This window comes from Rattus norvegicus, chromosome 14 (genome assembly GCF_021556685.1).
Source record: "Rattus norvegicus strain SHRSP/BbbUtx chromosome 14, alternate assembly SHRSP_T2T, whole genome shotgun sequence".
In the NCBI taxonomy this organism is placed as follows: Eukaryota; Metazoa; Chordata; class Mammalia; order Rodentia; family Muridae; genus Rattus; species Rattus norvegicus.
In genome coordinates, this window is record NC_141547.1 from 65,846,450 (window position 1) to 65,861,569 (window position 15,120).

Sequence of the window (15,120 nt, forward strand, 5' to 3'; positions counted from 1 at the left end):
ATCTTTGGTTTCATCGGGACTCAAGTGGGAGTGGTATGGATAAGGCCGATGCGGAGTATTCTCTTTATAGCATCTCTTTAACCGAGCTCTTCCTATGTGCCCAGGAACGCAACGTGCCTTCTGCCTCATTTAATCTTTGCCAGAGGTTCACTGAGGCAGGCACTACTGTTTTGTCCATTTTAGGAGAAAGAAAAGTTAAGTTGTTCGATTTGGGCCCACCGTTAAGATTCCAGTTCAGTCTGCCAAGCTGAAACCCACACACGAAGGTCGCTTTAGAAAGCAATTCAGAGAAAAGGATGGCGTTTAGAACTGGAGAGATATTAGTGAGCCTTTGCAGAGGCAGTTGTGGTCCTTTGCGGAGAAGGTTGCTAGTGGGAAGCCTGCTTTGAGATTATGGAAGTCCTCGGGTGCCACATGACCAGAACGAAATAGTAGAACCTGTTAGGAAGGACGGAGAGGAGACTTCTTAGGAGGAAGTAAGGAGCATACTCTATTTAGAAATTTATGTACTTGACTACATAGAAGTTTAGATTGCACGCCATCTAACCCTGAATCCCTTCTCTCCTATTACTTTGCCCACCTCTCTCGCTCCAGCCTCAGCAGCCTCCTCAGAGTTTCCAACTGCACTGCCCTCAGAGTTGCTCTCAGTAATTCTGCCCTTACTTCTACTGGTTTCCTTAAAACCTATAAAATAGATATCAGCTCATGAAGTCTGGGGGCAATAGAGATGGAATTTTGTCTGCAACCAGCAGTGTGGAAGGCATCGCAGGGCTTTCCAGTGAGGGGTGAAAGGAAGGATAAGTGACAATTGAGTCCTCACTGGGGAAGGGGGCAAGGTTTCATGGTGGTGTGTGACCAAGCAGGTGTAGGAAGAAAGAATGACTTTCCAAACAAACACTTAAGACTTTCCACCATGTCAGGGTCTATTGACCTTGCAGCCGAAAGTGCGAACAAAAGTTAATTTGCTTTGCCGGCCCACAGAACCGGTCAACTCGACCTTTCTTTTTAAAGGAGGCAATATACACTCCTCCCAGCAGAGAAGTCTGTGTTTTAATGCTCAGCTCTCTCTCTCCAACAGTAACCATGACCACAAGTGGTTTATTGCGTTGTTTTCTGTCTTTCTCAGCCATTGCTGGCCTTGGTCTGCTTAGAAAAACAAGCGCCCTGGGTTATGAGATCCCCTGGGAGCTCAGCCATACCTTGCAACAGAGCGACCTCCAGTGAAACCTCCTTTTGAAGAAGGCGCTTGTGGGAAATGTCTCCTAGTCAGCCAGCTGCCCTGTGTAAGGTGCTGTGGTCACCTTGGCCTTGTCTAGTCAGTGTCTAGAAGTCACATTCTCCAACCTCTCTCCTAGTCTCATGACTGAGTTGTACTTGAGAACTTTCCTGTCTAGGAGTTGCTGGCACTCTGCCTGGTTCCGAGAAGGACATCTCCTTGCCTTCTGGTGTCCTTCGAACCCAGGGCAGAATCTGACCCTCTAGGGACCCTGAACTAAGTTTCTTTGTCAAAGACTTCTTGAACCAGCCTAGGTCCAGGCTCTATGTGAAGCAGAAAGGGGTCCCAGTGGGCCCTCAGATAAAGCATTGGAAAACCACAAAAGGTGCCCTGCTTAGCCTTAAGCCGCTTCAGGTCTCTCATTTTTTTCTTTTTTTTTTTTGGTGCGTCTGCTGTCACCTGAGCCACCGCTGCAGCCTCCTCCACTTCCTCCTTTAGTGACTTGGCAGCAGGTGGCAGAGGAGGTGCCAAGCGTGCCAGGGGCGGGGGGCGCCTCGCTCTGTCTGGCGGTACAGCGCTCCGGGCTTCTCGGCGGCGGGTGTCCTGGCCCCCACCACCCGCGTAGCTCTGCTACCCAGCGTGGCACAGCGCCCCCGGCGCCCCCCGCCGGCCTCCTTCTGCACCTGCAGCGGCTCCGCGCGCCCTGCCCGCCGCCACCGCCGCCGCCTCCAGCTCCCAGCGCCTTGGTCGCCCAGGACAGAGTGGCTGTGCGCTCCGGTGGCGGACCCCTCGCCAGACGCCCCTGGGTCAGTGGACTCTAAGAGTGTCGCTCCAGCATCTATCATCCCTAAAGATGAACGTGAGAAGGGTGGAAAGCATCTCGGCTCAGCTGGAGGAGGCGAGCTCCACAGGCGGTAGGATGCGACGGGCTTGCGAGCGGGCGCCCCGCTGGCACCGTCCTTCCCTGGCTGTGATCCGGTGCCCCTTCTACGCTGTGGGCGGGGGCGGGGGCCGGGGGACGCTTGTTGCCACCGCTGCATGAGAGAGAGTGAGGACCCTGGCGGGCTTGGGAAAGGGAGGTGGGTGTGGGGGCATGGGAGAGCCAAGGAGTGGGGGTGCATGGCAGGGTCTAGGAGGGAAAAGAAAAAAAAATGCTTGAAGTGTGTTTGAAACTCGCGAGTGGCAGGGTCCGTCGCGATCCTGAGCGTACTTTTTGCCTTCCCTGAAAATTTCTGAGGTTGTGTTTTGCTTTACCAGATGCCATTCATAAGCACACTTCCTTCCCCTAACACCTGGGGATAAATGAGTCAAAATGGTGTTGATCCACCCCCTCCACACTTCCTTGATGCTCCCAAACACTTCACTAGTACTCTATTTTTTTTTTTTTTTTTTGATCGTCGGGTTAATACACAGACGGGATGTTGCCCACATCAGAGCCTTTTGCAGGCACGCTTTTCTTGTTCTGTAGCTTCCTTCAATTTAGTGTGATCGGAGAAAATGCCCCTCAGTGACATTTGGAAATGTTTTTATATAGTACAGCCTTGAAAAGGTACTGGGCACTGTGCACGGGATCTCTCTCTCAGGCAAATATGCGGAGATAGAAACTGTTCTCTGAATGTAGCGGGACTCAAGGCAGAGCTGGTGTTCTCCCTCCAGAGCATCTTGGGTTCCATCAGTTTGCTTTAGATGGCTTTCATGTGTACAGATTTTTTTTTTCTTTTTAAAGAGGACCCTAAATAGGATCGGGGTGGTTGTGGAGAATGTGAGTGAGCGAGATTATATAAGCGACGGAGTCACGCGTCATTTGGCTTTACAGGGTCAGAAATGTGGCCTCGAGGGAGATAAAGTTCTAAGAAGGTGTAGAATTTTAATGCAGTTTCTTTACTACTTGAGGAAACTGAGTCACCTGAACAACTGAGTCCAGCAGTACTCTGAAATACTCTGATATAAAAAATGGACATTCACCGGTACTTTTCCTCTGATAGTTAAGGTAGCTGTAACGAGGAGGGCACTGGTATCATTTGAGTGTTCATGAAGTCTTAGTTCTTCATGGGCTCTTGAACGGTAACATGACCACTACCACCGGCACCCCAAAGTTTACCTCTGATGGTATTTTCTTGCCTACTTTTTTTAATGACCCAGCACACCTGGGACAGTCCATGAAAGGTATGTGTGATATTTAAGAGACTGAAATTTCTCCTTTGTTTTATTTTATTTTTTATTTTTTGTCAGATTGACACTTTCAGTGTAAGAGGAGGGTGGTAGGTCGAGTGCATGAGGTCCTGTCTTTGCAGTTCCCTCTGTTGTGGATGTCCTGATCAGCTCAGCCTCCTGTGGGATAGCCTGTGCACCCAAGGCTCAGGAGGCTGGGATGAACTCAGATCTGGGACAGGCTGTGGGGACACAATCTCTGGAGTTGGTAGCTCATAATATTTCTCTGCTCAGTGGGAACAGCTCTTTTACTGGGGCCCAATCACTGAGCTGGGGAATGAATTTACAAGCAACGCTCTGTTCAGTGCCATGGCCGGTGGAACTTCTGTAAATGAGAAACACAAATGAAGTCATGCTTGAAGAGTATGAAACAATTAAATTATTAAAAATAGAAAATGCGATACTGTCTGGAGTGTCAGCATGTAAGGATCTCTTGGAGAAGAGAAACACACTGATTGCTTCTTGGCTAGGATGAGGCAGAAAGTGGAAAGTGTAACACTTTTTTCTTTAGTTGCATGCAGACATTTTTAGGTAATTAATGTGTGATGATAAGACTAAAGGGAAAAAAAGACAGTTGAGAACCTTGCTTTTGTTCATGTTGCTCCTGTTCTAAAAGAAATATTAGAGATGACCTGACATAATTTAGAAGGTTGGTTATCTGTGCTCAGATTTGTAGTCATCAGATGGAAAAATAGACGGCTGTCAATTTTAAGGGATTTAGGTTTTGATTTAAAACAATAGCCCCAACCTCTTGCTCTCTCTTCAATAAGTAGAGATTGATGGTTTAATGCCGAATGTACACTTGTGGACTGGAGAATTATAAAATGATCCAATCAAATGTTAACAGAATGATCTGATAGAGAAATTCAGGAAGAGGGGGAAATGAGAATTGGAGACTTCTCTCTCTCTCTCTCTCTCTCTCTCTCTCTCTGTCTCTCTCTCATATGCATATATGTGTATATATATATATATATATATATATGAATTATGTTTTTTATTTGGAGGAAACATGGTGGAGAGGTAAAAAGACACCGCTCCCCATGTTGTGTATAATAGTTGGGAAACCTTAGAAATAGTGGCAGGAGAGTTTAATTCTGTTGCTTAAACTTTCCTCCTGTGTGCTTTTCAACACAGGAAAGCATTTAGTGTGCATACACACATCAACCTCCAGGTCCTTGCAGTTGATAGTGTGAATGCTACAGACCACAGAACACTGATGATGTAAGGCGTACTAGACTTAGATTTACTTCGACACTGATCAGACTCTGTGTTATACCCAAAGCTCGCCCCAATATATTCTATGGTCTAGTCCCATTAGCTTGATACCCTATTGTAAAATCTAACATAATTCTACTACATGTGGTGTGAGAGTGTGTGAGTGTGTGAGTGTATGTGTGTGTGTGTGTGTGTGTGTGTGTGTGTTAGAGTGTTAGTATGTAGAGAAGGAGGCATGGGAAAGGAAGAATGGGTTGATGAAGGGAGAGACAGATAGACAAAAGATGCAGAGAGAGACAAAGAAAGAGAGAATTCAATCATATATTTAAAAGAATCAGAAAGAAGGTCAGAGGAAAAAAGCCCTATGAAATTACTCATCGGTGTCCTTAATTTGTGCCATCTAACTTAGGGATGGCAGATGTTATGTGATGTAGTTTACAATAAAAGTGTGGAGGAAAAATATATGTTTCAATAGTAGCTTGAAAAAATTGCTGGAAGTTTGAATCATAATTTGATGGATGCATTGTGCCTTCACTTAAAGTTTTATGTTTATTAAGGTTCAAGAAAAGTCAAATTAGCAATTTCTCATGAGTAATAGTAAAAAATCTACTTATGCTGAGATTGGAAAGCCCTTTCATTTTATAAAACATTCTACTTTCTGAAGTATTACAGTTCAGAGATGTATGTTATTTTCCTTTCCATGGCATACTTTTTTTCCCTTGGTCAATGATTACACCGTCATTCATAAAATAAGGCTATAGCTGTTTCGGATGTTAATGAGCCATGCAAGGTAAAATATGTGTGCAAGATTTCTGAAAAATTTTAGAGCACGATAGTACTTGGTTTGTTTTGAAAATATACTTCTGGCCAACACAAGATCTTTCTTACTCATTTTAGTCCTTTTGTTTGCCTCATTCTTGCTGGTTTCCATAATGTGGATAATACTGCTTTTCAATAGTTTATAGTCCATTGGCTTGTTTATGCAATATGTCTCCTCCTTAGGGACCATTTCCAACAAATGAATGTGAGTGTGTTAGTGTTTATGTGTTTGTTGTGTGTGTATGTCTCTCTCTCTTTCTCTTTCTCTCTCTCTCTCTCTCTCTCTCTCTCTCTCTCTGTGTGTGTGTGTGTGTGTGTGTTTGAGAGAGAGAGAGAGAGAGAGAGAGAGAGAGAGAGAGAAGAGAAGAGGTGAAGATATAAGTATAAGTACTATTTTCTCAACAGGCCTTTAATATCCTCAAAAATGTCTTAAGGTTGTACAACTGTGCCCCTAACTACCTACTTTCTCATGCTTGAGCACCAAAACACCCATTTATTTTTCAAAACGGCTCATTTGGTTAAGGCCCTAATGTCTTTTTGCCTGAACTCGCCATGCTACTTTATCTGTTCACCAATGTGCCTTAGCTGACTATGATCCCTGGGAGAGCTGAGCTGATGAGTCCTCGGCATCCCTCATTTCCTGACATCTAGTTTGAGGACTTCCATGTACTAGTGAACACTGCATGTTCCCTCTCAGATTTCAGTGATTCCTAATGACCTTCATTTCTATTCTTTGGCATATTCTATGCAAATTTCACCAAGTTTTTTTTTTTAATTATCTTTCCTCTGTGTACTCTCCATTTAAGCAAACTGCTATTTTAATGTCTAACGTGTGTGAAAGTCTCAGTGTAGTCTAGCCCAATGCTCTTCCAAGGTGCTAGACAGACATTTTCATCACAAGGATTTCAGACCCATCAGCAAGTTTTACTAGCACTGTAAAGTAAAAGCAAGAAGAGGTATCTTTTAGAAACAAGTTGTTGTTCAAATGGCAGCACAGTTATCTGAGACATACAGTTTGAAAATAGTTGGAGCAGATCCTCCTCTATGGGTTTTCTGTCCCTGAGGAAGTCTCTATTGACTTCTGTCAATAAACATTGACCAATGTTTATGTGTCTGTCTGTCTAGTTATTCTTTCTCTTACCTCAGTTTCCTCTCAAGCATCTAATGTTACCTTCACAGCATCGTTTCCAGGCCAGTATGCTAGACTCCTTTTCCAATACCATCTCCCACTGAAAGTCAAGTATATTTACTTGATTTAAATCGTATTTCCTTGGAGAATATATTTCAGTACCTTCCTTTGGTTCCACTTTTGTGGAATCAAAAACAATAAAGATATGGCTGTTTTAGATTGATCTGAGAGAATCCCCTGATCATCTCAACCTTTGCATTCTCTTCTACCATTCTGCCAGTCTGTGCTTTGATACAGCTGAACTGCATTTCCCCTTAGCTCCCAAACATACATTGTGTTTTCCCACTGCTTAGGATTAACTTCCTCCCCTTCTGTTGCTTGACTGTCTGCAAATCTACCAGACCCATCTCAAATGCAGTGTCCTTCTCGTGTTACTCCACTGCTTTGTCCCTGTTCCCCAGCTAAAAATCACTCTTTCACTTTGCTTTTATTATTTGTAGCTGTTAAGTGCAGTTCCTCATTAGAATATTCCCTACACAAATTACTAATATTTTTCCTTCTCATTAATATTTACACAATGCTTCACAAACTAGTACATGCCTAAAAGACATTAAATTTAAATCATGTCGTACCGTGATAGACCTATGAACGAACTTGAACTTCAATTTACATTTGGTTGCTTATTCAACCCTCTTTAGGAAGTGTCATTCTTTGGTTTCCTGTCATCTTTGTTCTAAGGACCGTGTCCTCGAGCTTAGGAATATGGCATCAGACCTGGCTTTTCTCAACATCTGTGGTCTCATGGATAGGAGAGTGTAGTTTTCTTGCGGAGGAGGCTTGAGCATGTATTCATTGTGTTTGAAGCAATATGGTTACTGTGACTCTCCCTCATCCTCAATATCTTCCAGATCTATGACTCCCAGTGTCCGTAGTTCAGTGGACTTTCAGCGAGCAGTTGCTACCCCTTCTAGTCACTGCGCAGTCACTCAGAATTAATGAGACAAATTTAGTGCAGTATTCACTCTGAAGCTTGATTTTGGTTGCCCCTGAGTTTGCTACTTAAGATGTCTTCTTCCAACACTTCACAACCACTGTCTGTGCCTTTGCGTTACCACAAAGGCTATCACTATTGTTATCTTTGATATTAAGTTCACTCATTGAAAGTGTTTCCCATTGCAGCAGTAGCCATACAAAGGACTGGAAAAAACAAACCACTGGGATCTCATTCAATACACACATCTATTTTTTGCTTCCTTTTCTCTCACATCAGCATTCACAGGGAGAATCAGGCTGTGAAAAGAGATAAAGTTTAGACCTTTACTCCAGTGGCAGAGTATATCTCCCTTCTTGTCAAGCTTCTTTTCTATGACTGATCTGTGTACAAATGCATATGCAGTATTAGAGGCCCAAGTAAGTAGAAAGTCCGTGTTTAAACACAGTTCCCTACGTACTCTGACATTAGAAAGAGCCATTCGATCAGGGATATAAATAGAGAATTCTGCATGTGTGTGCACTTGGCTGCCATCCTCGTGTTGAAGGCAGATTTTTATTCCAGGGTGAACACACCCAGTGTGGTTGAATATCTGGATCACAGGGACATACTGCCACTTTAAATACTTTTGGGGCACATTATTAACTTTTGAGAAGTCATCTCCTTGCTTATTCCACACCAATTATTTATTTATGTAAAAATCTGCAGTCAAAACATTTCAACGATTTGTAACTTCAGGGTTACCTCAAATTTATATCGGTTTAAGGAAATGTCCCCTCTTGTTTTAGGTGTCATCTGTTCACAAACAGTGAATAAAAGTCTTTAGAGAACGAGAACTGACTTTTTATAGGTTTTTAAACAACGACTTGGGAAGAAAATAGACTTTTATCTTCAGATGTCAATGTGTGTTAATAGTTTGGAATAGCTTTAACTGATGCAGTTTATTTAACAATGGTATTATTGAAGTCAGAATGGGATTCGAAATAAGATTTTAATGATCCAATTACTACTACAGTTTTCAGATTATCCCTACCATGTCTTATTTTGTAGTACAATACGCAGATTGTGTTATATAAGCCAAAGTGCCCTAAGAATATCCCCAAATTGTTTTCTATGATGTTATACATGTCATGTTGTCCCTAAGAATATCCCCAAATCAGCTTTTTTTCCATAAAAGAATACATGCCTGTCAAGTGACTACATGAGTTTTATGGTAATGTTGCATGAATGTAACACATTCAGATATCAAACCTGTCAACACTGAAGAATGCTTTCAGGGGTTTCATATTGGGTTTTAAATTTTTATACATGAATGAGTTTTTACTTGGATAGCATGAGAAATTACTCCAGAACAGTTCTACTCCATATGTTTCTCCATGCTGTATGTCTGGTAAGTGCTCCGGACATATTTTGAACAAATAGCCTCCTAACATTATGGCAAATCCCTGAGGTAGGATTTGTCACTGTACTCCAACCTACTCTCTTGTGGGACAAAGTGATATGCTGGTCTTCTTTGGCTCATATCTACAGGAAACTTATCAAACACCACAATATGGGCTGACCAATAGACATCTGTAAGGTAACTCTCTTAGATACTGTTCTATGAGCAAGTGACCTCAGAGAGCACTCTGACTGAGAGAATTTTTTATTTAATTTAAGAAACTGCTATCAGATAAAATAGCTATTGCATGCAATGCCACCCTGTCTTTAAATTTTTTCTGCCTACAGTAGTGGAGGTGATATCTATTAGGACATTATAGAAATCTTATGATGATAAAATGAGATTCATTCCTCAAACAGTTGCAAAGAAACTACCCAGCGGTAGTTTTACAAAACAGATTTTTGCCTACAGAGATGCTAGTGCTTATACAAAAGATATGCCCTGGGTCTTCACACTGGAATAGCGGAAGAGATGACTAATCACTTACCTTTTAAAATACCCATTCCCATGACGGAGTTAGGATAAAGTGAGTTACATGTTTAAAGGGGGGATGACCTCTTGTAGGAAGGAACCCATTCTTGTACAAGTTTACTTGGCCTTTTCCCTTTGGGCTTTATAGAGTTAATTAAACTACAAAAAATATTGCCTGAAAGTTCATACTTGTTCTGTTGTTAGTTTCTTCTTGCTTCTGTTTTTTTCAAATCTAACATTTTTGTCTGCCGCTTAATTGTATTAAAAAAATCATGCCTTTTAAATTTTTAAAAATCTTCTACAGTGCGGGAGTTTATGAAACAACATACTTTCTTCATCAAGCAAATATGACTTGGGTGCTTGGAGAATATGAAGTGAGTAATAGCTTCTGTTTAACGAAATTGGTAAAGGAATTGAGAATGCTCGTTTCTCTTATTGCCAGTTTAAATAATGTTCTAACAAAAGCAGAGATATTTCAAACCAGGACAGGGATTTCTAAATTAAATCCAGCAGCCCTATAATTTTAAAGCTAATTTTGTAGAATCAATCATTTATCATTAGACCACTATTATACCTTATCAAGTCCTACGAATGCTCGTGAAAATCAACCGTCTCTTACAAGAATTCCAAAACCGCTTGCTCCTCTTCATTCATCTCCACAAACTACTTGTAATTTAAGCCTGGTCTCTCCTCGCCACAATGCACTCTATAGCTGTGCTGTTACAGGTTTGCAACCGTTCTTAACTCTGCCCTCATAGCTGTTCTTCACCTCTGAAGCACAAGTGCACTTTCTTCATTCGATGACTGTAAGGAGGGAAATGTTGGACAAAGAGAGCTCGGAACCAGGTGTTCGGAAACAGAACAAAACAAAAACAACAGCAAAAACCCACAGCCCAGCTCATCAGTATTGAAAGACATAGAATGAGGAACTCCTCCACACAGAGGTAGAAAATAAACTCCAATTTCTCTGAATGCACAGTCAGTAAGATTGTTTTCAAAGGACCGTCTCTCTCTCTCTGAAGCTGGGAGGTAGAAACTACCAGTGCTTCCCGATGTAATTGAAGGACACAATTTGTCGCTAATCCGCATAAACTCTCCTAGTTAAAGTTGTCAATGCAGTTTCCAAATGGGAATTAGTCATTCACAAAACTAATACTTGAAGCATCAGTGTTCATCACTCTGAATAAACACTGACAAGGAACAGATCTACAATCATTACAGTGAACAGATTGAAGTGTGGAAATTAACTGTTAGAACTATTATGATTTTAAGCACAGCTCTATTTATTCCTGAATCCCGAAGCAAGAGATAGTGACTTTTCATGAATATCATCACAGTAGAATTATAGAACCCATCAGTGACAAGTGTGACTCCAGCCTTCACTGATTTATTTTCTGGTAGTTTTAGTAATATATTTGAAGATGCGATTGAACAATTATTCATTTAAAACACACTTACCCATCATGCATTAGATGAGAGACACTGTGCTTATAAATGTTTGAGAATATGAAGGGCAGTGCTTCTGTTTCCAATGCAGAACTAAAGTTTTAAGTCACCTGTTCCTGGTGTACTCTTAAAATTTTACTTTGCCTCAATTATGTATTAATTACAAAAAGCATGCTAGTCTACTTCATCATCAATGATAGGAGTTATATATCATCCTAGGATACAGTTGTCTTTCTTCAATGAAGGTTGTCATTAGTAACTATCCTACCAAGAGCTTCTGTAAAATGCTAAGCAGAAGAATGAAGTAGCAGACATATTATAATTGTAACAGTTATTACCAAATAATAGTAATGTATAACATCACTCTGACCTTACACAGAATAGTAGCATTAAACTCTAGATTAAATAATAATGCTATATATAAGTGTATCCCCAAATATGTCAGTCATTTTTTTCATCAAACATGGTGGACTTCTTTTGCCAAGTGTCATTCACAGTACTAGAGTGCACAGGTGAAAAAAATCCCTCTGGGAACCTTAAACTTTCTTGTAGAAATAGGTGCATGTGATAGAATCTGGAACATGGAAAGCCCTGTGAAAGCTTTGTGCATAGAGCAATTTGAAGAAAGCTCTGAGTTATGCCCTGCAGGTCAGTCAGCATTGAAGAAAGACATCTAGACTAGAATAGAATGGCCCCTGAAGGAGGAAGCTAGGTTTTCTAGGTAAGATGGCACATGGAATAATAGATATTTTAGGTAATAGTAGTTGTAGGGCTAAGGTTGAGCCAAGGTCAGTGTTATGCGGTCCGGGATGCATGAAGGTTTGGGATTGAATGGAACAGTGAGTTGAGAGGTTACAGGAGTCTGTGCATGAAGTTGTTGAGGAACTGTGGTGAATTTCAGTCAAGATGATGGCATTCCCACTGCAGTGATGTGGCAGATGGATGGGAATAGGGTGAGGGTAAGAGAGCAGGCAAAGAAACCTGCTGTGATAGTACATGCAGGTGTGGAATCTGAAGGACATGGCAGGTCATTGGTCAGGGTTTGGAGCGTAAAGAATACACATGAGATAAACAGTAAATGAGGTCAATAGCTGATAGAGATCAATGATGGCGGAAGACCCTGAGAAAAAGCGTCTAGATTTCTGGCTTCAGGAAGTCAGGGTTTGCCTAAATTTATGCAGATGGGAAATAGTTGAAAGAAATTGGTGCTGATTTGATCTGCAAAATTTAAGGACTTGCGGGACATCAAAGTGGAGGGGATGCCAGTAGGCACGGGGCTATTTGGGCTGCTACAATAACTGGAGATTTTATTCTGCAGACAGAAGGGAGCCAGTGGAATTTCACAACATAACAGAATGTAGAACATTAATTTTGCATAGCTGGATAGGATGCATCCTTGATAATGATGTCATTAGGTGACTGTTACATTAGTCTAGGCAAGAGAAACAAAAGGCTTAACTAGGGTAAAGGCCGTGGGAATGGAAGAGTAGGTTGCCTGAAAGACAAGCTAGGGGGTTGCAGACACATTGTAGTTTGATGATTAACAAGAGCCACAGGAGAAGGGATAGATTTGAAAGAAAAATAATGTGTTCCCAGGGAATATATCCACATCACACTACCTAAGGACACTTGGAAATGTAGAGTTCAGGTTTAGTCTATCTTCAGAGAAGCCCACAGTTGTTATGCATCCATCACAGCCTAACATGATGAGCATTTGGAAAACAGAATTAAATGAAGGATAGTCAGGATCCACAAATCCTGGGCTGGACCAAGATAAACTGAGATCCCAGATTAGAGATGCAGTTATAGAAAGGTAATTAGGATTGCAGATATGAGCTTGGATACCAGAGAGAACTGAGTGTTCGATTCTGAAGAGTAAGTGGGGGATTTGGATGTGAAGACAGGGAGTACATTAGTGTCTGAAAATAAATTGAAGAAGTATTACGGAGGTCAGTGCCTGACACAGAAGGCTCGTATCTGTTGACTCAAGGGAATAAAGGAGTTTTATAAATCCAGAACTGGCTGAGATTCCGAGCTGTTGCAGGGCTGAGGAAAGAAGTGTGATGGCTAAGTATAGGACTCTAAATCAGAACTGGAGTTCAGTTACCCTGGCTTTAATTATGTGACTTTGGTAAGCCACAAGGCTAATGGAATTCAATTTCATTGTGTATGGTTGGACCATTCTTGCCACATATCCTCTGTTGGGTGTCTTGCTAACTTCATTCAGGTCTTCATTAAAGTGTTACTTCTCTGATGGCTTTATCAAGTGTAACTATTCATTTGGAATCTCTTTATTCTCTTACACTTGCTGTCTTATACTTTAGAGATTTTTTATATCTTCAAAAGAAAACTATACTTATATTCCTATATATAATACACATATGACATTAATACATATGTATCTTAAATAATTTTGAATATATTTAGTATTATATTTTCTGTAAAAGGGACTCAGCTATGTGTTGAGTTTTAAATCAATAAAATGAACCTATACTATCAGGATGCATGGGGAACAACTGAACTAATAATATTTGGAAAGCACTTGGCAGAGTGTCCAACAGTTACATCTGATAAATGTGAATGGTGGTCATTTCCATAATGATTTGGAATGAATAAAATGTTTTTTATTATATGGACAGAGGTCAGGGGCAGCTAGATTGAAAGCAGTGAGTTATGAAAGGGGAGAGCTGTGAGGGAGAGGTGATTGCTCTCTGGAAGAGATATATCCAGAGTTCCAGGAAAGAAGGGTGACTTTCTAGGGACAATCTTATACACGATATAGGTTTTGAGCTAGGATTTGGACAAACAATAAGATTTAAAGAGATTTCAAGGCATCCTTGAATGGAGCCCTGAATGAATTTGCGGAGGCTAGAGTTGATAGGACCATGGACCATGGCAAGGCTGAGCTGTGTGAGTAAGGGCAAAAAATCTAAGAAATGTGTATTTTGTGTGATGGATAACACAGAACAAGGATGGCATGGTAAAAGATAACAAAGAAGGCTCTTTCTATCTTTGGTATAAAGCCTGAAAAAACAGAAAGCCTTTAGATGGGAAGATTATCAAGACTTCCCAGTGTTCAGATAGGAATGACGAGTTATGGATGAGCATAGATGGCAAAATCCTGCAACAACATGGCTGCATTGCTGACTGGAGTTAGCGAGATAGGAGACTGCAAAGGGTGAGTGGCAGAGTGAAGACTATGCTCCTGGACTGATGCCGTCTCCCACATGGATGCCTGAGTGAAGGCCTATGGGAAGATGCTAACCCTGCCCGCGAAAGTGTGAGCACCCTGCCCGCAAGAGTGTGTGGGCACCCTGCCCGCGAGAGTGTGAGCACCCTGCCCGCGAGAGTGTGTGAGCACCCTGCCCACGAGAGCGTGAGCATGCCCGCCCACGAGAGTGTGTGGGCATGCTCACTGTGATGTTTATGCATATATGAGCCTGTGTGTATTGAGCCTGTGTGAATTGAGTTCTACATTAAGTCTATCGATCGGAGGAAGGTAATCTGATATCATCAAGGTGATTTTGATTGTTCTTTGTAAGTAAATTGAGGCTCAAAAGTGTAAGTACCTTGCAACTGTCAACATAGGTAGTGACTGGTCGGCAGGGTTTTTACTAAGGCAATAATATTAAAGCTATTCTGGCTGCATAGTGCTCTGATTTTTAGTTTTCCTCTTTCATTCCTTGAAAAGTAGTGGAGAAGCAAAAGGAGACTGGGGTGAATTGACCTGTTGAGGGAAGGAGACTGAGTTGGGCTTCTCGGACTTAACATTTTCCAGTCAGGTGACTAGTCTAGGGACACAAAGACAAATTTCCTGATAAACTTCCTGTAGGTTTCTTTAACACAACTACAATAAAGATTCAAATAAAAGCCGTGTTCAAATTATCTTGAATAGGAAAAGTGAACCCAGAGGGCCAACTTTGTGACTAGCAAGGGAACTTTATCTTTGAAGGTCTGAATGCAGGGAAAGTAACCATGATCTCCTTGAACTTAAATTGAAACACTGAAAGGACAAATTGGGAAAACTAGTGTTTGTAAGTCTGAACATTGGCAGGGTAATGTTCAAGTGAATTTCTGAAGGAAGTGTCTCATCCTATACAAAGCTATGATCTTGATCTAGAACACTCCATTTGCATAGCTGCCTCCCTCCTCCTGCCTTCACTACTTGATCTTGGATCTGT

General features: G+C 41.5%; 1 protein-coding gene across 2 annotated transcripts in view; it reads left to right on the plus strand.

Moving 5' to 3' along the window:
* Positions 1-1,692: 1,692 nt before the first annotated feature.
* Positions 1,693-15,120, plus strand: part of Kcnip4 (potassium voltage-gated channel interacting protein 4) — a 1,160,852-nt gene continuing 1,147,424 nt past the window's right edge. For both annotated transcript variants that reach the window (NM_181365.3, NM_001433864.1), the window contains 1 exon segment: positions 1,693-2,130. In NM_181365.3, coding sequence (NP_852030.1) covers positions 2,070-2,130 — 61 coding nt within the window. In that variant the 5' untranslated portion in view covers positions 1,693-2,069.